At 39.8% G+C, this 23,355-nt stretch overlaps 3 protein-coding genes across 6 annotated transcripts; 1 reads left to right on the top strand and 2 right to left on the bottom strand.

The window, feature by feature from the left end:
* Positions 1–4,621: 4,621 nt before the first annotated feature.
* RB195_002194 (uncharacterized protein) lies at positions 4,622–10,562 on the top strand (the record flags this gene model as incomplete). Of its 2 annotated transcripts, XM_064199338.1 has the most annotated exons (8): positions 4,622–4,689; positions 5,921–6,094; positions 7,298–7,439; positions 7,654–7,707; positions 8,294–8,389; positions 8,499–8,621; positions 9,989–10,168; positions 10,503–10,562. In XM_064199338.1, 8 exons carry the CDS (start codon positions 4,622–4,624, stop codon positions 10,560–10,562), a joined length of 897 nt encoding a protein of 298 aa, XP_064055219.1. The 2 variants fall into 2 exon arrangements, with proteins under 2 accessions (XP_064055219.1, XP_013298064.1); XM_013442610.2 differs by lacking the exon at positions 4,622–4,689 and having other exon boundaries at positions 5,925–6,094.
* Positions 10,563–15,133: 4,571 nt separating this feature from the next.
* RB195_002193 (uncharacterized protein) lies at positions 15,134–17,311 on the bottom strand (the record flags this gene model as incomplete). 2 transcript variants are annotated; one of them, XM_064199337.1, is made up of 3 exons in its annotated part: positions 15,134–15,261; positions 15,360–15,517; positions 17,085–17,311. In XM_064199337.1, 3 exons carry the CDS (start codon positions 17,309–17,311, stop codon positions 15,134–15,136), a joined length of 513 nt encoding a protein of 170 aa, XP_064055217.1. The 2 variants fall into 2 exon arrangements, with proteins under 2 accessions (XP_064055217.1, XP_064055218.1); XM_064199336.1 differs by lacking the exon at positions 17,085–17,311 and having other exon boundaries at positions 15,360–15,513.
* Positions 17,312–18,467: 1,156 nt separating this feature from the next.
* On the bottom strand, positions 18,468–20,764 carry RB195_002192 (uncharacterized protein; the record flags this gene model as incomplete). 2 transcript variants are annotated; one of them, XM_064199334.1, is made up of 5 exons in its annotated part: positions 18,468–18,548; positions 18,619–18,753; positions 19,165–19,251; positions 19,726–19,827; positions 20,609–20,764. In XM_064199334.1, 5 exons carry the CDS (start codon positions 20,762–20,764, stop codon positions 18,468–18,470), a joined length of 561 nt encoding a protein of 186 aa, XP_064055215.1. The 2 variants fall into 2 exon arrangements, with proteins under 2 accessions (XP_064055215.1, XP_064055216.1); XM_064199335.1 differs by having other exon boundaries at positions 20,609–20,743.
* Positions 20,765–23,355: the final 2,591 nt, after the last annotated feature.

The following is a 23,355-nucleotide window of genomic DNA, read 5'->3' as shown; positions in this document are numbered from 1 at the left end:
GTAATCTACTGAGGTCGTTCTTTCTTTCTACATCCAAGAATTATTTGCTTGTAGTCATTCATTCAATCTTGCTTTTAGAAATACATTTTTTTCTTACGTTTCTTCTTTTGTCTGTCTTTTCAACAATATGTCAACTTGAATTGTGCATAATTGTGAAAGATACATAGTGGATGGTTATCCGAGTGCGTATCGTTAGGTACCCGCAGCCGATTATCTGCAGAAGAGGCTGTCGGTAGGCCAGAGCAGGCATATCTTGGGCTACCTGTGGTCACTAAACCATCCATCACCACATCACTGAGGTCATGAGCAATGTTTGTATTGCAGTTACGTGATAGAGTTGCCTTCTACGAAGGTTCAAGGAACAAAAAGTCAACAACTTAGCAACGTAGTAAAAATTAAAAGGTGTAGAACCGAGAACCTGGTTTTTGAAAGATGTGGATGTGTGACTGAAAAAATTGTATAGAAGATATGGATGTATATCTGTATTTATGCGGACTATTAAATCCATGTAAGTATTTTGTGAAATTTCGATTTTTTTGCTTTAAGCAAATAAAACGATTTTATAAAACGATAAAACGATTGCAATTATTTCCTATTTCTAGTATCTCGTGTGCAGCGTTCGATATATTTTTATACGTAAACGATCGATACTCCATACGGAGGCAATAGCGGAGATAGCGTGCCCCTGCGAGGCATGTTTCGCACCTCATTAGACGATGAGAGTCGCTGATGAAGGATGTGATGGGCGGGGCATGAGGCAAACGCAGCGCAGTGCTCTGCTGACATTGCGCAGCGCAATTAACGATCGCCGTTGCCAATCGTTTTCCCTAATGATCGGCTGTCGCGGAGGCTGTGGGTACCTAACGACCGCCCCCCTGGTTATCCATATTATTCTCCTAAGTACAAACATGTTTCTTGTGGTATATGATGATTCGATGATGAACCATCTAAAACAAATTGAATGGGACAGAAGTCGGATGTTAACACAAATATAAGGTTCGAGAATCCCTGCGAGGAACTTATGTTAAGTGGCTATGTGGAAAACTTTGCGAAAACTGATAAGTGAATGAATCAGCATTACGATTTCAACGTTGAGCACCCTTTAAGCCGTTGGATTTGTGAAAATTCATTAAAAAAAAACTAACTCTGGGGATTCAGATTCATGAAAACAGGCGACAAAGAAAAGAGTTTTTAGAGATTTTTGGGAGTGAGCAAAAATGCTCCAGGAAACTTTAACGCAGAAACTCCTCAGTATTGTGTTCATGTATGCAATTACTTCGATTGATTCTAAGCAAAGGTGTCCTTTTTCATCGCTTTCCGTGAGCACACAGATAAGCAAAATTATATTGCTGACTATGGTCGTAAACTACTTCTAAAAAGTTCTCATCTAATGCCTCTCTACATTTCTGCAAATATATTTGTTTTTTTTATATGTTTTGTATTCTAGTTGTTCACCAACCATTATTTCAAAACTTCGAGAATGCATTTGGAAACACAGTGCGGGCGATTCCACTTTTTTTCCAGTCGTTTGGAAACGAAGTGCAGTCGTTCGGGAGCAACGGAGGCGTGACATCCTCGGCTTCTCAGGAGAAAAACCCGTATCGTGTACGCCACTATGGAATACAAAGTTTGCACTGTATTATTTGCGGCACTTTTGATCTTTTCTATCTATTTTTGCTTTTTGCTACTTCGCCTTCATTGTTCCTGAGTGGTCGTCTAGTTGTGGCAATAAACATTCACTGAACCACCTATTTATTCATTGGAACGATTCGAGCAAAGATCACAAGAGTCTCAGCACCCCACACATTTTGGTGCATCGGCTAGAACAAGCCAATATTCTCCCGCGTCAAAGAGTAACCTCTTTGAGGCTAGGAGGAAGAGACTAGCTCATTGAAGAACTTATACGATCAAACCAAAGGCTGTGAAGCGCATCAGATTCATCCCAGTAATTGAGCAAAAAGTCGTTCCCTTGCAAACGTAACTGGAACGCACATCACTGTCAAAAAACAGTTGATCGGACCTCTATCAAAGCTACAGTAGGTCAAGCGAAGTTTATCGCATTTGCACGTGCATAAAGAAAGAAGTGGCAGTGCATTTCCACAGAATACCAATAGTTCTCAGCGCAACGACGCTGAAAACTTTAGTAACCCGTTACGGGGAGTACATTAAACATGTTGAACACTCAGCAATAGATGAGGAAACTTATCAGAGATGCCGATCAGCCACAGCACTACTACAAAGTAGCATAAGGCAAATATTAGAGGCAAGAGAAAACCTCCAAAAAGTATATAACGAGGTTAGAGGTGAGTATAAAAACTGTAGAAACAAGTCCGAAAGGAAGGATTTAATGATTGGAATTGAGCAAATAGAGGAAGAATCACAGCTACAATCAGCGATAGCTGAAGCAAACAACCTAACATTCATGTTAACAGCGCGCCTTGATGAAACAAAAATATGCGCGAAAATATGGAAATCAAACTGGGGTACATGTCCCTAAAGCCCCAAAGAGACGATAACGTCAGCAAGAAGAAAATGAAGAAAGGGGTGGAAATTGATGACATAAACGAAAATTGTGTGCGATACATCACAATACCATCTTGCTCGCAAGACACATCAAATTCAGCATCCACATCCAATAGTGGCACAGCCAAAAGGATGCTAAGGTCAATAAAACCTCCACAAGTCACACTACCAAAATTTTACGGGAATTCTGACGACTTAACGGCCGATGCACCAAAATGTGTGGGATGCTGAAGCTATTGAGATCTTTGCGCGAGTCGTTCCAATGAATAAATAGGTGGTTCAGTGAATGTTTTTTGCACAACTAGACGACCACTCGTGAGCAATGAAGGCAAAGTATATGTGAAGCACAGCAAGCAACAGCTAGCCTAAGCGGGTCACGCCCATAAACTACTTGAGTTGCAGTGAGGTCACGATAAATGACCATCACCGCTAAATGATAGGCAGCATATCACGAATCTGAAGTGGTACGCGTTTCAGATGGAGTATCCGTATACGGGGTCGTAGATTATGGAGACGGGAGTAGTTCCGCTCATTTCTTCCTGCATCACTGCAAACAGCCGCCTTCAGAATGCTGTAGTGTACGACGGAATCTATTGCAACGCTCCACCCCTTGCGCCTCCTCTGCCCTGCGATTCGTCGAAAATCAATTTGGACTGCCCCGATAGGCAGAAAGGGACGCTACATGTGCAAGGGTGGCGCGCTGCAATAGAAAGCATCGTACAAAATACATTCAGGGGCCGGCTGCTTGCAGTGATTCAGGGAGAGATGAGCGGAACCACCCCGGTCTCCATAATCTACGACCCCTTGTACGGACACTCCACCTGAAATCCGTACCTCCCCAGATTCGTGATATGCTGCCTTTAACCTTACAATCAGTAACTTACTTCTTCTACACTTAAATCTAAAAACGTCAACGTCCATAAAGGCACTCCGCGATGTAATACCTACAAAACTTCGCACATCTGTGGCGTTGCGTATATATCAAAATAATCAAAAGGAAGTCTCTGGTAGTATTACTCAGGAAATGCGCATTAAAACTCAACCATTTCTCAAAGATTAGCAGTCGTCTGTTAATACCGTAAGGGATATATGTAACAAATGCGATTATACACCACAGAATGATCCATCAATCAACATATTTTCTCCTCCTGAAACGTAGCAGTTCATCAGCTCGACTGCTTCTTTATAGGTGAGCGATTTCCGTCACTTCTTTTCCGACACGCGCTTCTTGGCGCACCTTCTGTTCTCTGCTTTGTTTGGGTTTATTTTTTTTTTTACAACGAATAGAAACCCTGCCAAAATCATTTGGCAAAAGTAACAAAAACAAATCGCTGGAAAACTACAGCTTTCGACGTTCTTGTTACTAGGGACAAGGTGTCCGTGTTAGGAAAAGGTTCCAAAAAGAAACATTGTGGGTGATCAAGAACACTTAGGAATACTTTCTCACGAGCAGCAATATACTTAATATCCCATAAATATTATGTCAACACCTAGGCATTCCATAGCTGCGTACTGGTGAATATTGGCAAGAAAACTGTCCCATTCGATCTGTCCACGTGACAGAATGAGAACATTCTTCTCAACGCTTCATATCACAGAATTATGAAATTTTCAGAGAAAAGTGAAGATGAAGTGATGGAGGGAATTATGCCTTGCCATTTTTAAAACCTGGTAGCGTCCTTTTTTCTGCAGCCGTGCAGAGTGTATTACGCGAAAACGCACAACATTTTCCGGTTCCTTGTAGCTTGTCTTTACACATGACTCGATTTATCGCTATCCTTTTGGGGTGCAGTGGAAATGTTTCCATCGATGGCTCTTTCTTTTATGTTCGTGGTTTTGATTGGATTTACATCTAACCTTCCTCTCTTCCCTAACACTGCTCAGTTAAACGAGTGAATGAAAATAGCTTTGGTTTCCTCAGTTTACCTTTTTTTTCTCTTCTTTTTTTTTCGTGAGCGATCGCTGTTCTGCTGTTAGATTTAATCGATAGGTACGGGGTTATCATTTGCCGCCTAGTAAAGTCACAGAATGTACCATGCTTGATAACGGGCTGCGCTTGCTCGACATGGTGAGTCATCCTTAGCCTAAACTTGCTAAAATGATTATCGCGACACTCGATGCGATCTCCCCTGATGCGGACCTCGTCGTTGCAGGTGTTGAGATATGGTCGGTATTTACTTGGTTATTAAGTCGATAACTCTTCTAGCCTAAATTTATGGGTTTTAATTAGCCTGTATTCGTGAGCGGTATCCGAGCATGATAATTAATGACGAGCAGTACTAATCATTAAAAATGATATTATTATTCGGCTGTTGTGTCCCTTTCGGCATCGTATTTTTTGTTACTTATAATGCAGAAAAGAAGGAAAATTGCTATTTTTATTTATCTGCTAAGCGCTACACTGCTCAATATTTGATGCATGACTTTGACATTATGTAAATTTGATATATTTATATATTTATGTATATATATTTATTTATCAAATACTATTCGTCGTAATTCACTTAATCGATAGGCTAACGCTGTAACAGCTACATTATCAACCAGCTCTTATCGTCCACTATTGAGTTATCAATATTTTTAAAAGTTTCTTTACGTTATTTCTGTTGTTACGTATTATGCAGCTTTGTTATTTCTGATGTTCTCCTAAAATCTGCATGCTGTACTATCACTTTCAACAGTAGCCGTTGGAGAGGTGCATCGTGATATATTACGTTGAAAAATTGTGAGGTTAAGGTAATTGGGTCATAATTTAACTCTTCAACTTCAACTTAAACGTTTTTTGGATTGGCCTAAAACTCATGCTTTTGCTCAATCTGCATGTCTTTCTTTTTTGGCTACGACTACAATATCGATTATGTTTTGCTGTTTAATCTTAGTTTTTCACTTAGGTAGTTCCTCTACTGGAAATTTCAGTAATTCTTGCACTAACACGATTTTGTGACAAAAACTACCTCATGCTCGCATAGTATAAGGGAAGATTCTGAGATCCATAGGGCTGACACTGTTCCATAATAAAAGTACACGTTGAGCTGTCATCGGTACATAACAAGGAGGTACATCAGAGGGGTGTAATTTTGTCTGTAAAAAAATTCTCTTGATTTTTTTTTATGTTTTCGGTATGCATATCACGGTGCCTCTTTCCTACTCGAAACAACTGAAAGAAAGATCAAGTGAATGGGGTGATACGACATAGAGGGTCATCCATCAGACAAAAAAACCTTACTACTAATCAAGTACATAGAATGAAGTTTCTGATCCAAAAAATCAATTGGACATAACTGTTGCACATTTTACACTGGTAAAATAACAATTCTACCAATTCACAACCATTTTCCCAATATTTCTGTTTGCTTTTGCTTTCCTTTTCGCATCACGGCGCTTCTGGGGAGTTTAGTTGCATGGCTCGAATTCTCGCAGATATGTCCGGTGGATACGAGCCATGTCGTAGCGACGATTTGCCAACTAGCGAGCGACCGATTCCAGACATGTCATCGAACGGGCGCACCGCCGACGATGGAGGCGCTGGTGCAGATCCACATGGAAACCACTCACACGGAATCGGACATGAGTGAGTTCTTCTTAGTCTTCTTTAATGTCTTTTCAAAGAGTATGATGACTTTCTCATCCATCATCCTCGACGATGTCCAGCTCTTGACCAATAGATTCCTTCAATTTTCTTGAAGAGAAAATTTGAAAGTTACTTTGTAAACTTTGAATATTACCATTTTTTTATCTTCTAAAGTAACTAGGACCGGCTGCACTTCAGTTTCCTCTTAGTGTCGAGTTTGGAGGTATTGCTTGAGAACGTATGTGGTTAAATATGAGTTCCGTGCTAATCCTCTCTTACTACGATCTGCTTAGTTTCACGTGCATACATGTAGTTATTCTCCTGCTTACATTTCTTCGTTTTTGAGCCTTATTAGCTGTTCGACTGCATATAAAGGGAGTATGAATTGTGACAATCAGTGATGTGTGATCATGGAAGCTCAAAAGATTATCATTAGTAATCACGTGAGAAGCCACAGAAGAGGGAGAGAAAGAGCGAGGGTGAAAAGAGAGGAAAAGAAGAAGTTTCTGGAGGAAGGCTGACTTTTTCATGGGCTTAGAATGAATATAAGCTTCTGGAGAAGAATCTACCATTTAACTAGAAGTTATAGTGAATCTTGATATGCTCAAAATATTAGTATGACATGTTTCCTAACTTTATGTTCTTTTTAAAGCTAGATAAGTTTCTTTTAAATCGATTCATTTATGAAATCGATGCGAGCTCATATAAACTATGGAACTAAGCCCAATGACCAAAAAACAGTCTCACTGTTAATTTTTTTTTCAAATTTATGTTATGTTTCAAATTCAAAATGTCGACAAATGATGTTAGTTGCTACCTCTTTCTTTGAAGCATATTTCATCAATAGACAAGTGTTATTGGTCATGTATTCACATGGCTGTTGCAGTTTCCCCAGAATATTGAAAACCTATGACATATGTTCCTCGCCGAACATGCCCCATCTGTCGCTAACGAGTTTTACACCAACAACAAAACATAACCGTATTAATAGGAGGTGGTATGCGAGTAGATTATTCAAATTTTGGTTGTGGTTGGGTCTATTCGCAGTTTTATCCCCAGCATTGCACAACACGGTCATCTGTTTACTTATGATTGGAATTTTTCTCTTATAGCAGGAAGTCTGAGGTCTAGCTGTCATGGAGTGGTTATTTTTTTTCTTGTAGTTTATGAAAAGATTAAATAGAAAAGTTTTGTCTATTGCAGCTCAAAAAGCACACATCTGTATTCCGTGTTAGGCGTGGATAAGAAAGCAACTGAAGAAGAGATCAAGAAGGCGTACCGGAAGTTGGCACTCAAATATCATCCGGATAAGAATCTAGATGGTGATCCAGAGAAAACTGAAAAGGTAACGAACAGTTTGTTTGTCATTGCTCCTTTTTTTCACTTGAATGTTCCTGTTTTATCCTAGATATTTTACGGACGCCTGAAAAACCTTTTATCGCTACTATTACTTGCTACCTGATTTTCCCTGTAGAGGTAGTGACTAATAGTGTGAAAGCAGGAGTTTCAATATGAGTATTATGCACGATGAGTAACTACGTCATGTTGTTGTTTTTTAGTTCAAGGAGATCAACTATGCTAACGGGGTGCTCTCGAATCCCAATAAACGAAAGGTGAATTTTTCTTTTCTGATATTGTCATTAAGTTGTTTTGTTTATTCCTCTCTCCTTTGTCAACAAAGTTTATTCTCAACTTTGGTTAAGGAATTTATACCGTAGAAGTCAGAAAGTGCTGGCCTATCTCAGTTTGTTTTGAGAAATTGCGGGACTCCACTCTCACTTTGCGTTCAATTTCAGCTTGATTTTTTTTAGACATTTCTTGATGTTCATGTGTTTTCGTTCACAATTTCACTGAACAATCGATCAATCGATCAGTTGGCGGGCAAATAGTTATTGGCTTTAGTACAATAACTGCCGTTAGAAGGACCGGTCTGTTCCTGCGACTAGTGTTGTTCCTGTGAAGGGAACTTACTTTGAACTGGACTGTAGTCAGAAATGACCTTTTGGGATACCATATATTAACTCAGCATGTGTTCGTATACGATAAAGGTGAATAGAATTACTGATTTCCGCAAAGTTCTGCCCTTGACTTGTTCTGCTCGAAGAAAAGTGAAGTGTTCAGTTATGTTTACTCCTATCAGTGTTAGAGGCTTGCTTACCGAATTGCTACTTTGTAATTATGTTTTTTTTATTTGTTCAGGTATACGACGAGATGGGGGATACCGGTCTCAAACTTATGGAACAGTTCGGAGAAGATGAAAAGGTTTTGCAGTGGTTGCTAAAACCATGGTTCAAGGTGTGTGTTGTTATTAGCTTCTTTTTGAAGGACAGGTGCTAAATTTTGTTTGAAATTCAATTTCAGTTGTTGAATAGGTTTCTGATTTTTTGATTAGTTTCGATTTTAGTGGGTCTTTTTCGGTTTTGGATTGCTCACGTGCGGATTCTTCTGCTGTTGTTGCGGGTGCATGTGTTGTTGTAAATGCTGCTGTAATTTCTGTTGTGGTAAATATGTTCCAAAGGAGGATGAGGTGAGTATATTGTAACGGTTGCCATGTAAACATCATTTTGTCTTTTGTTTTTCCATTGTCTTAGCCAATTTTGTCGCCGTTCTTAATCATGGAAATAGTAAGTGTTTCTTCTGTGCTCTTTCTAATGTACGTGGAGTTGTTCAAAGTGCTTTTTGAAGAGTGCGCACATAAGGCAGTGACACACCAGCTTCACTTTGTTTGTTCAGCGAATGCGAATCAGTGTGCATACAATTCCACGAATGTAATCGTGAACGTAGAAAACCCCCGGGGTTTCATGTTTCATTTCGAGAAACTGATACCGCGACAAAAGTGTTACTTCGAGAAAAATGAAATTGAGATGCATAGTACGGAAATTCAGTGCGAGTATAAGTATAAATGTATGCAAATATTTTGTTACTAGGATTTTTTTTTTGGAAAACGAGAGAAAAGCCGAGTCTGCTGATACACCAATTATAATCCCAAATGAAAAGTATGACTATACGAATACGGATGTAGGGCATTATTTTGTTTAGTAAGGTAGTTGTGCTCTTTGTTTGCAAGCAACTCTTGACTTATAAAGCATTCTCTCTTTTCTTGGAATCGTCTACAAACTACAAAAAATGGCTCTTCACGTAACACCGGAAAATATATTTGGAATTATGGATTTTTCTGAACTCAAAAAGAAAATGAACTCAAGAAGGAAATGTTGCTAGTATTCTCGATTAGTTGTCGGGGAAATTTAGAAAAATATCCAATTTTTGAGCAAAACAGGAACTCAGTACGAGATCAGCATGATGCTTATTGGAGTGAAGAGGGAAAAAGAGGAATGGACGAGAAATGCGCTGAAGTAGAGAGAATACCTGTTCGAGAAGTGAATCAGTGGAGCGTTGAGTAAACAGTAATATAAAGTTGTTGTTGCTTACGAAAATAAAATAGTGATTGGTATTCTTTTCGGTTGTTTAACTCTATTTTGCTTTCAACTTTAGCTTTTTGCAGCAGTAGCCTTTTCAAAGTCCACTAAGCTTCCAAGTCTCTTAGTACTACTATACTTGAAATGAAAAACATCTCGATTAGTTCATGCTGCAGAGATCTCACCAAGAATTTCGCTAGAATTTGGTTCATTCACCGCCCATTAGCGAGATTATTACTTTCTGAATTTCTTGTCATTATCACGTGAATATTGAGACGTACGTTGATTCGCCCGCTCAACTTTGTCCTGTTTCCATTCTCATATCACGTACTGATTTCGTCATCATTGAATATTTTGCTTGTGTATGGAAATGAGAATCTCTCTGACTGTTCTGTGAAACAAATTGCCGTTCATTGTTTTTCCAATGTTTGTTGACAAAACTATAAGTTTTATCAAAAGAAGTCCATAATTCATTCAGGACTACGAACCTCCAGATCTCGAAGAAGCCGATGTGGCTGAAGCGGATTCAGCTGCTCGACCACAAGGAGTTGCTGAGGGTACAACAGTGATCACATCGCAACCAACGGGTGAAAAGCCAACCCCAAGATCATCGCCGCCGCCGTCACTGCGAGGGCCGAATGGAGAGGCACCAACAAGGGTTAGTTTGTACAAAAAATGTCACACAAATATATTCTTTTGTTATGAATTCGGGTTTTTTTCAGAACACGATTTTCTTTTCTAGTTAAGTAAATTCTAGGAAGTACTGTAGTCCTGAAACGTTTGTAAATGATGGCTTTAGGTTACATCCTAGTTACAACCCCCACTGTTTTGTAAACAGCTTTAACATAACCTTTTCTTTCCCTTCACAATTTATGTCATTTCAAAAGTTCGATAGTTGTTTTAGTCCCATACGATTTCTTTTTTAGTGTTGAATTTTCTTCTCTTTCCGCAGTCCTATGTCATTTTTCTACTTGCACATCTGTTAGTTATAGCCGGCTATCATCGCAATGCCACCCCCTCCAGGCTATGGTTCAATGGAAAGCAGTACATGATCCTTTCTTCTTGATATAAATTCATTTCCTCTATTTACTTCTCTTAAATAGTGTACACATGCTTCTTTCAGTGTATACATTTTATGTGATATGCTTATGGTTGTGTTGATTCGTAAAATTAGTGGTGCGCCTACTATTTTGCGAATTCTTGTTGAACGCCATTCTTATCGTTGATTTTCGCAGAAAATTCCGGAAGATGCTCAACACTGTTCAACATAAACTATTCTTTTTTGTTGCCACTTTTTAGCAATACCGTTGTGCAGTTTCCGTTTTTTTTGCGTAGTACTGAACTGCGCTCACATAGTCCAAGAACGCTGGCTAATTATCATTAGAACCTCGTTCTTGTTTCCCTTTTTACTTGTGAATTGAACTTGCATTTTCATTTTCTAATATAATTTTTATCTTATCCAATTTAGATTTGCTATAATGGGCTTAGTTGTGCCAGTCCGAGTTTTAATTATCAGATTTCTTTTGCTTTTTTTCACTTTTACCCTTGTAGTGACCTATCTTTGCTCACTACTATCTTAGCTCAGAACTGATCGCTGTTGTTTTTTTGATAGAAATTGTTGCTGACATAAATAGCTTTAATATTACACAGATAGCTGGAAGTGCTAGACAATTTACTTCCTTATGTTCACATTAAAATTAGGTCTTTTACGATTATTTTCGCAGCATACATGTATAACTCCGTTATATGTATTTATTCGTAAGAGGCGTTAATGTTATTGACACATTTCCATATCTAGGTTGCGACGTTCTTTATTTTGTGATGTTAAAACCTCATAGCGCCTTATTTGCGATTTTTTCCCCGCAGACATTTAAATTTTGAGACGATAAAATTTCTTTGATTAAATACTTGGTTGTCGATGTTTTGCCACGTTATGTGAGTTACTTGTTACTGCAGTTGACTGCGGCGGATTCGCTGTTGCAGGTCAAAATGCTTGAAAAAGATCGAATTCAGCAGATTTTTTTGCTTTCTAGAACGTGTTTTATGCTCATTGTGGTGTATTTGAGTAAGAAACTATCCATGTGGTTTAAAATCCGCAGCACTGCAATTCTAATGCAATGCGATGAATATCCATTCAATTATCCATTCTTCATCTTTTTGAGATTACAGTTTCCAGGAGAATTGTCGTGATTTACTCCAGGTGAATCTCGCTCATGCGTTGGTGCTGAGGGTGCGTCACTCAAAAGTGGCAAATTTCCAAGGAGGCTAAATTAGTCGCAAAGGGACTAAATCGGTTGATTTCCACTCGATCTGTAGATCGAAAATAGCTGGTCGGTTGCCGTAGTCCAATCTTAATCTAGACGAGTTGTAATAATTCTATTTTTGAATGATATTATCCGTACTCCTGAGCACTCTAAAGGCAAGTCCGCGTGCCTGTTTCTAAGGGAATTTTATCGCCAAATTGCCTTACTCTTTTTTTTATGACGACTGAGAATTGGAGGAACTGCGAACTGATGGACTACGAAAGGCACAAATAGGCATGAAAATGCACTGAATAATCCCTCTACTCTATATTGTATTTTTACCTCTCACGTTCCTTGTGTGGCACGTTTCTTTTTCAGAAACGTTGAGGAAAGAAAGTGTTTTCCTTTGATAGATACGTCAAGAAGAGCATGAGCGAGTGAGGTTTGTCTCCATATCCAGTACTCAGTACTCAGACGCAGTCCTCCGAAGAAGAGTTAAATAGGAAATTTTTCATAATATTACAGATGTTTTTGGAGGAAATTTACTCATTTGGGTGTAGAGAATCAGCTCAGAAGGTTTCTGTTCTTCTTATGGCGGTTAAAAATGTTTTAAAAAAAGAAATCGTTATGATTTATTCATTTTCTATATGTATGTCTGTATTCAATTCTTGATTGATGGATCGATATCATGCAGACATGAGTAACTATGTAATAAATAAACAAATAAGTAAGGAAACGTCGACCAAAGTTGTAGAAAGTAGTTATGGAATGGAGCGTACATCATCTGGAACTTAGAGCGATCCATTAGTCAATGGTATCGATTTCATTGAAATGGGCATAATTTTATACAAAACGTAACAAGAGGCTGCCGCCTGGGGTTTTAGCATCAGCAGCGGCCGCAACGCGTCTGCTTGCTCCTCTCTGAGAGACTTCAGTTATGTAGTCTACTGTGAGTTATCCACAGATGGCTGTTAGTAATTTCAGATTCAATCCTTCTTCTCTTTTCCTTGTATATTTATAGAAAACTTTCTATTTACCCAGGTCTTTCCTCATTGATGGTATGGAAAAAAGTTGTAGCTTTCTATTAGTGGTATAATGAAGTGGAAGTTGAAATACGCGTGCCTGAAATATTATTTCCTCTAGATTCGTTTAAATTTCGACTACAAGTACGCAATCTCCTTACTCTCAATGTCATAATATCATTTGTCATCTTTTCATGAAGATAATCGAATGTTCAGATTGATGCTGAAAAAAAACAGTTCGAATTCCTTTGCATGTTGTTGTTCATTTCTCTAGCGTAAACCCTATATATACATTTATTTTCAATACATTTCTAACAGCAATAAGAACAGAAACCTGAGCTGATTTTCTGCAGCCAAATGGGTCAATTTCCTCCGACAATGTCTGTAATATTACGAACAATTACCTATCTCACGCTCATTCGGAGGACTGTGTCCGAGTACTGCAACTGCACTTCACAACGAGAACCTCCCTTTTGTTGCAGAAATTTTTCGAGGGCTAAAACGAGCGGAACTTATTTCTGCTGCAGACAAATTTTTATTAGTTACCACTATATCCAATCTAGGCATGTTTTTTTTCCGCTGGATCGCCTTTATCTAACTTGACAGTTTTTTTTTGGACAGAGGTTCTGGAAGAGGGAAACTGGTTTCTAGTTCTTCTTTGTTTTTAATTGTCTACTTGTGAAAGATCCAGAAGCGCATTTAATCCTCGAATATTGAGAACCTTCGGTGCTTCCAAGTATTCGGAAATATTCCTAGAAATTGAGTGAAAAATAAAGCGTTTCGCGGTCTATTAGAACAAACTTTGACTTTGATCTTGGGTGTCTGCCCCTGAGCGGTTTTTTGAAGAGTCCCATACTTTCCTAACTACTAACTGACTAAATAAGTACATCGCATATATATATATATATATATATATATATATATTCAATAATCATCCATCATATATATATATATACATATATATAATGGATATTATTGAAGTGTCGTATTGCCGTTGAAAGGCATTACTATGGTAGTTCCGACATGTTGCACACTCATTTATTTCGTCATGAGAATTATGAACTCTGATTTGCACCCTAGAATGAATTAGTTAGTGAAGGCGGTTAAGGTATGGTATCTGGGACGTTCTCGTCATTGTTTTGTCTTTTGAGCTTCCAATTTATTGTCCCTCTTTGAATACGAACTTGGGATTATTTTGTGGTCCAGTTTTGTCCTTAAAGGTAAGCTTATAGACTGTTTATAGTTGAGAATTTGATTTTTATCATCACAAAGGACAGCTGGAAGACGATAAGTGCGATCGAAGGACGATATCGGTGGCGATTGGCAGCAATTTTGTGTTTATCGCACGATTGGCCTCATCGCCCCGGCTCGCGTTCGTGCACTGCATGTGGTTCGCATTAGGATCGTGTGGCCAACACGTCTCTGCCGCCGACCCATACACACACACACCAGCAATTCCAGATGCCCCTAATCACTAAACACAGTCGTATGCTTGCTGTGCCAGTGCGACGCTGTGCTCCTCCTGCTCCGTGCTGCTGCCGCTCCATCTCTTCCTCAATAAGCTGCTCACGCGTTTTTGATTGTTACTAAACTAGTGTCTAGAATGAACGACAGTTTAGAACAATCGAAACCGCGCGACATGCTTCGAGACTCCGCAGTTTGCGGTGGATTATGGTACGTTTTTAGCAGTACCTGAAAGATCCTCCATACTTCGCATAAAATGTAAGGTTAACACTGTATAAGAAGAGCTGGAAGTGGACAGGAAAAATGGGAGTTGGGTGGGTGTGAGTTGGTATTTGTTCCTCATGCTACAAAGACAATTTCCTGACCCACTGCACACGAGCCGTCAATACCGCCTTTAAGTTCCTTTTAGCATTGACAAAATAACGTGGATCATTCGCAGTTGATTTAGATTTTCTCCTAAGACGATAACCCCCTGTTCGTTTCTATCTGCCGCAAGCGTTGCTGTGGCGGACGTACTGCAGCAGAGGCTCAGCAATCCCATAACCAGTGACATACCGTTCGCATGACACTGGGCTGGGAAATGCCTGGTGTTGGGAAGTAGTTGTTTTATTTCAACTACGTCCGAAACCTTAAAAACTCGTTAGAATAATTGCTTGAAATCCTAGAGAAGGAGGAGAATTCCTCTAAAATCAGAAAATTATTGAGGGGATTTCTATCACCGATTCATTTTTGATTAGAGTGGAAAGATGGAAGACTACTTCACTTTTTACTTGGTCTTGCTCTAAGTTTTGAAGTTGGCGGGAATTAAAATTCATGACTATTTTAATAACTTAACAAATAACACAATTTTACTTGTATAGCTGTATCAAGATGTTAATTCAAAAAAGTTTGATATCAACAGGTTTCAGAATTCATTTTAAAACAAAAGATACAGTTCTTTTTTATTGTGATTTCCCGCAATTCCAATGCTCCTATTTTTGTCTTTTTTGTGGACGGAAATTTCCAAAACCTTCTGAGTTTACCTGCAAAACACGTATTATTAGAAAGTACACAACTGGAGTTACAGAAAAAAGGCAAAATTTTACTTCAAAATTTCTTTCGGGAAGCTGGAACCACCTACTTTTACTGCGATCGATAAGGGAAGAAAACAGAGAAAACGTCTCATCTTCGGCTCCTTTGAAGGAATTGACGACAGCTTTCACTGCGGTTTTTTTCCTCGCTAATCCTAGCAGTATGAGGTTTTCTGACCCATTCTGCTCAGATATGATATGCATCCATCTTAATTAAACAAACAGTTATGTTAAATGCTGTAAATTAAGATTTTCTGAAAAACGTGAAGCTCTCAATACTTATTGGCTATTGTTTAGTATGAGGTGTCCAAATGTAAAAAAAAGCTTGAAGCAACCATAAGAAATGTATGTGGAAAGCCTTTTCTTCGCAACTTAACAGTGTTGCATTTTATTTCCTTTCTCCTTTTGTGAAGTGAATTGAAAAAATTAGGCTCACAATCAGGAATCAACCTGTCTAAGTGGAAGCCTTCCTAGTTATTGCAAGCTTTGAGGAAGCTTCCAAAATAATTTCTTTTTTCTTGTCCAATATTTCCCTACTAAAGTTTTCTTCAAACTGAACATAACTTCCGATATTCGGAGATGCAGTTCGAAAGAGACTCGCCTTAATACATGTCCTCTATGACTTCGATAGTAAGCAGTTAACACCAAGTATTGTTTAAGATCTGTTTATTGCGTTTAAGCCGACGCGAGACATTGTAAACTCTGAGAAGTCGGAGTTGACCTCTCGGCTGGATGGAAAACCAAACAGATCACGGATTCGATCAGCATCTCGCCCCTTTCTTAAGCAACTCGTGCTTGTCTGGCTGGGGCTGGGGAAGAAGAAATTGCAGAAAAAAATAGCTGCTGGTTAGATTCTAGTATTGGGCCAAAAATAGTACAAGTTGGAGCTTTGTATAAGAGAGTAGACCTTATTGACCAAGAATAAGCATAAATGGTGAGCTGAGTTGAATTACTGTATTTTGCTCCTCCCTCGGAATTCTTCTTTTATAAAGCAGCAGAAATTGACCCGCTTTTCTTTTATTCTTGAGCATTTCGAGGAAAATTTTTTTTCAGCTTCCAAAAAAAAAAGACCTTGATTGTGCTAGTCCCGCAACATTGTTATGCTCGGCTATAAGCATTTAAAACTATAATGTTGGATTAATCGCTCCGTATCTCCTTATACAATATTAGCCATATATTTTTAAGACGTTGTGAGTTGTTTTCGCTTTCTTTCCGTATTTGATCTTTAAGTACCACAGTTGACAATAAGAAAACAGAAAAGCTAGCAGTGTCTATAGGATGTGGCAAATGTCACACAACGCCCAGAAACTCCACATTCTGTTCGGCTAGTGGCGAAAACAAACGAAAGCGACCCCCTGCGTCTGGTGCTTCATCTGGTTTGATTGAAACATTAAATGGCTGCTATATTTATTTCGTTCGGCTGACAACCGGCCATTCCGGTACCAGTGATATTGCGAGGAATTGAAAATGTAAGGAGCTGCAGAGCCGTCACACACGGATTTTGTTCAGAATCGCGATGTCTCTAACAGCGCATGTCTTTGCTTTGGAAAGTCACGGCGTGGAAAGATTTTCTCCAAGTAAAACTTTACTGCATGAAATAGCGATTCGAATCGAGTAATCAATAGTAATTATACAGGTAATCGTGTACAAGGATTGCAATAAGTTACTTTATTAAATACTTTTTTAGCCAGTGATACATAGAATCAGTTCAAGGGCTGCACTCCCCAAAATTTGGAGTGTTGAGATATTTCTACGATTAGAAGAAGCTGTCGTACCGGATCCCACTGCGAGGCGCCTGATAACGTGACACGTCAGCGAGGGGAGGGTATGCGCCGCGTTTGGCAACGAGCGGGAGGGAGAGTGGCGGCGCCAGCCCACTGGTCGTCCGCTTCCTCGCGGACGCGACGCGTGCGCTTGCTGTCACAGAAGTGACACTTTGTTGGATACTTCGTGGAGAAATCCGATCGACATGGCCGTTTTCTACGCCGTTTTTCAGGAGCATTAGGGGTAATTGAGCGTTCCCGCTCGTGACCGTAACCCCCTGACCGCATTTTTTGATGGTGAGATCCAAACACTCTCGTGGTATGCTGCCTTTGAAGATTACGGTTCCCGTTTTGGATGATGATTGTATGATAGAAAAGAGAAATTTCGATGCCTGCAAGCTATTTCGATGCACCAGTCACCTGTTGACGTCATCTGGATCATCAATGCGATGCAAGTGAGAAGAATCGATCAGTTTGTTTTCGTGCGATTCATTTCTCAGAGGTGACGAGTACACCAAAAATTTCCTTGAAAATTCTTGTTTTCATAGATTCCATAGATTTTAGCGAACTTATAAGGTGGTGGTACAGGAGTCACTATGGGAAGGAAGGAAATGGATGGTTTTTTCTTCTAAATGTTTCTATATTTCCAGTCGTTTGTAAAGTACTCGTCATGACTAAAATTCAGTTTTGCTGGAAACTTCAATTTCTTATTTTTTGCGGTGCATCTGCGTACTCGCTCGAAACGGAGTGGTGGAGGCAGCAGTTGGAACCAAGGTGGGACCTTCGCAAACTGCAGCGATGGGTGGTGCCAGCAAGGATATCACCACGCTCCTGGCCGCCACGCTCCACCGAAGCGCCTCGAGCCGCGTACGCAGTCGCTCACGTGCTCCATTCGACCCTACTATACAACATGAGGTTTCTGGAAATGATATTTACATCCAAAAGAAAGAAACGTCTTCTGCATTCGCGAAAATTCATCAATTAAGACTATGGATAATGATGTGCAAAAACTCTGTTCAATAAAAAGAATACCATTTTTTAAAACTATTTTTGTGTCTATTTTTAAAACCAAATGGATTTGAGAGCCAGTTTCATCCATTATTTTCTTTACTCATTGAGAAGGAAAAAATTGCATTGTTAAGTAAGGATAAGTAGATAAGTAGATAGTGGTATTTCTGGAAATACGGAATAGTCCTGCGAAATGACGGAAATGAAGTGGTAGTCGTCAGAAGGACAGTCGTGCAATAAAATTCTAACATCACATTCCTGTTTATTTTCCATATGACGTATAAAATTATGTAATTCTCTTTTTCTAAATACCGTACCACAAATGTTTGACGTTGGTTGTTGTATAATTACACCGAGATCTCAAGCACATATATGTCTCGTATATTTTTAAACAACTTCGCTGAGTTCACGAAAAGAGACGTCTGCCAGTGATCGAGTCGAGCCCATACTGCGTGGCGAATCGGATACCTTAGAAGAAAAATCGCTTTGCAGCAGTCTGTTTGGGGTCTATCGATGATCTGCTGCACTGAAAACTCACCGCGTTGATGCTGCTCGCACTACGCATGTACTTCCTCAGAACATCACCGACTGTAGGTGGTCGAGGCCTTGAGAGGATCACTTCATGAACAGACGAAACGAAACAGTCGAGAATATGCTCGCGTGAAGAAGCGTTCTGAAAGAAGTGAAAGACGTTACTGCGTGAATAAGTAGTTATAGTAGGGTCAAAACGACATGAAACAGGTGCGCAATTGCGAAGGCGGCTCCTCTCGAGGCGCTTCGGTCTAGCGTGAAACACCTGCTGGCACCACCCCTCGGTTGCAGTTTGCGACGGTCTGGCTAATTTCCATTTGATTCAGTACCAACTGCTGCCCACAATGCGCCGTTTCGAACGCGTACGCAAATGCACCGCAGTTACACTCGCGATTCATGTGGTTTTGACCCGACTATAGGACAGTGGACTAGGATCCTTTGGTCAAATGAGTAACTTAAAGGTTCTGTTGCCCCCCCCCCCCCCCCGGACCAGAAAGACATCAAGGATTAGAATGAAAATGATTCTGATCAAAATGAAATCGATAACATGTACCTTCGATCGCGCTTTCCACAGGTTGATCAGTTTCGACCATTCACTAGGGCGGAGACGATCACATGCTCTTTCAAGGCGACTACGTTCCTGGAAGTTTATCGCTATTAGCCGAACAATGAACTCTTGACAGAGGATTTTTTGAATGTAGAAAGTAAGCGAAAGAATCTTTCCGCTAGAATGTCGCCAACCGAAATTGGCTCGATCGAGCACGGAAAACGAGGGAGAAGTCGCAAATAGCGCGACAGTTATGTTTAAAGTTCAACGAGAGTCAAGATCTGCTATTACTGACCAAAGAGGAACGTATTATGTGGCTCTGCAATGAATTAGGTGCTTCCTACTATTTTTCTAAAAAAGTACTGGAAAAATCCTTTTTTCAATTGTCCTGGAACTAGAAGAAACTGGGAAGGTCCCGGCACAGGAAGTTGTCAATGAACCACCCGTGCTGAAGCGGTTGCTTGCGGGATTGAAATCGCTTCAGCGCAAACATCTGTCAAATCAGAACGGTAGCAAAGAAGAAAAAGCTATTTCGCGAAAAGTGAGATGAGAGCGTTGAGAACTCACATTCATCGTCAAGTATTTTTTGGGTTTCTGTGAGTTTTCACTGATCAACCAAGAATAGTCAGGAATTCGCTTCTGAAGACATTCCTGCGACTTCCGTTGCTCCTGTAACGAACGCCTATTTTGTTATTTCAGGTGAATAGCATTTCGCTAATCACATGACTGCGTGTTTACGTGTTTTTAGATGAGTAATTCTTCGAAGGAAGGAGAAGTTGCATTTGCTATGGTGTGGAAGCAGAATGAAAACGCGGGCGTCAGACACGGGAATTAATTACGGATAAGTGTGTCGCGAAGGATAGAATCCCATTTAAATGCTTCTTCCACTGCATCATCCAAGAAAATTCACTCAGAAATATTAGCCGAAAGCGGAAAATAATCCGAAACTCACAGATTTGCAGAAAACTAACGTGAAGGTGATGATCGAAAAAAGAGATAGTTACATTTGGGGAGACAACTGCATCCTCTTCCTACATATTTGTAAAAAATGAGTGGAGAACAGTTATGTCCAGTTATCTCTGCGTAATGTAAAAAAAAATGGAAAGTTTTGTGAGAGATTTTTTTCCATGGTTCAGAATTTTTTAGAGATTTGAGGAAAAACTAAGAACAATTAAGATTCTAGTGCTACATTATATTAAATCAATATATTTAGGAAGTTTTCTATGATTTAATTCTGAGTTCTACGAAGGAGAGTGGATTAACCTAGGTTGTAATAAAGTGGTGCTGGAGAAATAGGGGTTCAGACACTTAGACTAATGTCTCCTGGAGCGGTTCGTGGTACGGATTCAGTTTTGTGGACGCGGAGTGCAGTCAATTTTCTCGCCCTTGCGCTGATGACGGCACAGAATTTTGCACAGCCCTAAGCACAACAAGCAGCAATGTATCGAACCTTTTCCGTTTCAAAAGCAGCCACAACCGATTCGATTTCGGCAAGGATCAGATCGATCATCATGTTGTCGTCGTTGTCCATGATTTCGTCGCGACCATCATCGATCTTCTCCGTCTCCTTTCGAGCAGAAGTCATGTATGTGAACCATTTAAGCATTTTTATGGATACGCACTGATTTCCTGCATCAGCCAGGTTTTATTTCACGGTAAATACGTAGAATACATCCAAAATCATGAACACGGTAGAAAATTATAGAAACGTGAAACAATATTTTGTAAAGCAGCGTTACAACATAACTACACAGGAAGGAAGATATGCGTTTAGAACAAACTAACTTTTGAATCTTAAAGGTCGATTGAAAATTCTGGTGCGAAGGCACCTATATGGTTGAGGGTATGACTACGTGTATAAAATGTGACAAATGTGCTGTGAGTTCAAGCAAAAATGTTTCGTGATAAGATTGTTTCTAGTGGCCGTGAGATTGTGGAATGCCATCGTAGACCTGTATTAGCTTGCAGGTTGTGGGTGTTTAGCTTATCCTAATCAACATGTAGAATATTCACCTGTAGATATGAAAGAGAAATTTAAACAAAATTCTGAAATTCAAATCTAAACCGCTCTGTTCCGGAAGGACGTTGCAGATATTTCTAGATACTGATTGCCGTTGTCGGAAGTGAGGGAAAGAAGCGTTCCACCCAGAATCGTAGGAAGTTTATGAGAGTAGAAGAATTTTCTTGCTTATTTGGAAAGAAGAATAACACCAGTACTTAGCTAGTTTGTTGTCGTGTTTCATTCTACTATACAATTCACATACTAGTAAATCGACGAGTAAGGATGAGCTTCAGGAAGACCATCTCAGTGACTCAGCCACCTTGATTCAGCTGTGAAACGTAAAATAGTTCCCCATATTCACTGCGTACTAGGGGACGGATCTCAACAAGGACGATCTCGAACATGCGGCTGATCTTTCAATTCCTCCAATTATTAACCGTCTCACACTCACACTACTCACACCTTTACTCACATCTAAGACTTCCGAAACCTCTAAATGGGACAGCGTGAACAACAGCCTATGAAGAGAAGTCCGGAAATTATCCGCTAGGCTTGCTTGTGGTGCCCATGTTCGATTGTCCTTGAATTTGGGATGCTGAATACGTAGTTTTTACTGATTTGCTTGAGCCAATATTCATATTAACTTTTATTGGCAGCTCACTTTCCGGGGTTCTCGCTCCGGTTAGAGTCTGAAAGTCTAAGCAGTGAGTGATTTATCTTCTCAAGTACCTCACCATCCCTCAAAAGGAACTTACTTACTTTTCAAGCGGGTTCCTAAGTCATGAAGAATTATTCCATTCATTCCCGAAAGTATTAATGGATTGTTTGAAAGTTGGTTGCCGATTTGTGAGAGGTAATAGACGGTGAGGAGTCATTTTCTATTGAGATGAGGGTTGTGATCTTGTAGGAAGTGTAAGAAGAGCGGAAAAAATGTATAGCATGTAATTCCATTGCGTGTCAGTGTTGGATTCGCTGAATATGCCGAAAAAAGTGCTGATGCGACACTTATGGGGAATTCAGAAGGAAATATTTGATTATTTTATGAAGGACTAAAAAGACTGAAGCAATGTTCCTCGACTATCTTCGCAACAGTAATTTCGGCGACAATTTTACCAAATGGCGGAAATCTCGAGAAATGAAAATGCGGAACGCAGCAACGGAAAAGGAGAGAACATTGCTGCTGTTCATGTCGGAATACCCGAACTGGCTGCTTTCAGAATTATTTTATACTGCTCTGATGGGAAGCGTCGTCATAGAGATAGCGATGAGACGGCGAAGCTTAGCGGCTAAAGTGAAATGTCAGCGAATTATGGAGGAATTTTCTCGAAACTACTATGCATTGAAGAGCGTAAGCGAGGTCATAATGCGCACTGGTTATTTACATTGTGACGCAAATATGTTCTGAATTTAGAAAAAAAAGTCCAGCCGGATTGATCTGGGAGGATTTTCTGTACATTACGTAAATTAACCTCGTGGCTAACTGAAAAACAACCAAGATCACTTCTAATGACGACGATAAGTTCTGCCGGTCGTTCTAGAAGATTTCTGTGGAAGGATCCCGTGTTATTAGTTTTAACTGATTTCCTTGAGCTGTAGCCAAGATTGGTATCGATCTTTATTAAACAGCGGCTAACGTTTCGGCGATATCGCCTTCGTCAGAGCCTGCCGAGATTCAAAGACAGTCGAACATGGGCAATACTCAGATCCCGTGTTAGTCGTGATTTCCGCCTTACTTTTGGCGTTCCATTCTTAATCACATTCTGATTAATTTTATCATTTCTTTCTAGTATCTTATTGGGAGTTTTTTCTCATCGCCGATTTTTTCGAGAGCGTCGTAGATATGAGGCGGACAGCGGAAGTGTGATTACGTGACTTGAGATGTGCGGGATCAGCTCGAGAAACACAACTACCAACATCAAAAAACACTGGTAATTTCTGGATTCTTGGAAGAAATCTTTCAGTGAACAGCAGAAATTAGCTGATGGATTCTTGAGCTTTTTGTATATTGCTCGTGTAAATCAAACATTTTGTCGTCAATGGTAGCCCTTCACAGAAATACCCATCTAGGCAGCGTTACTTAATTCCAGGTCCTGATCCTAGTGATTGCTTCTATCTATTCTCACTAGTTGGAGAGACGCCATATTTTTACTTCGGACCCTTCTTATAGCACTAGCAGCCGAATAAACTATTGACAT

The sequence above is a fragment of the Necator americanus genome, chromosome IV (assembly GCF_031761385.1).
Source record: "Necator americanus strain Aroian chromosome IV, whole genome shotgun sequence".
NCBI lineage: Eukaryota > Metazoa > Nematoda > Chromadorea > Rhabditida > Ancylostomatidae > Necator > Necator americanus.
The sequence above is the reverse complement of the archived record's forward strand: the minus strand, read 5'-3'. Positions and strand labels throughout refer to the sequence as shown.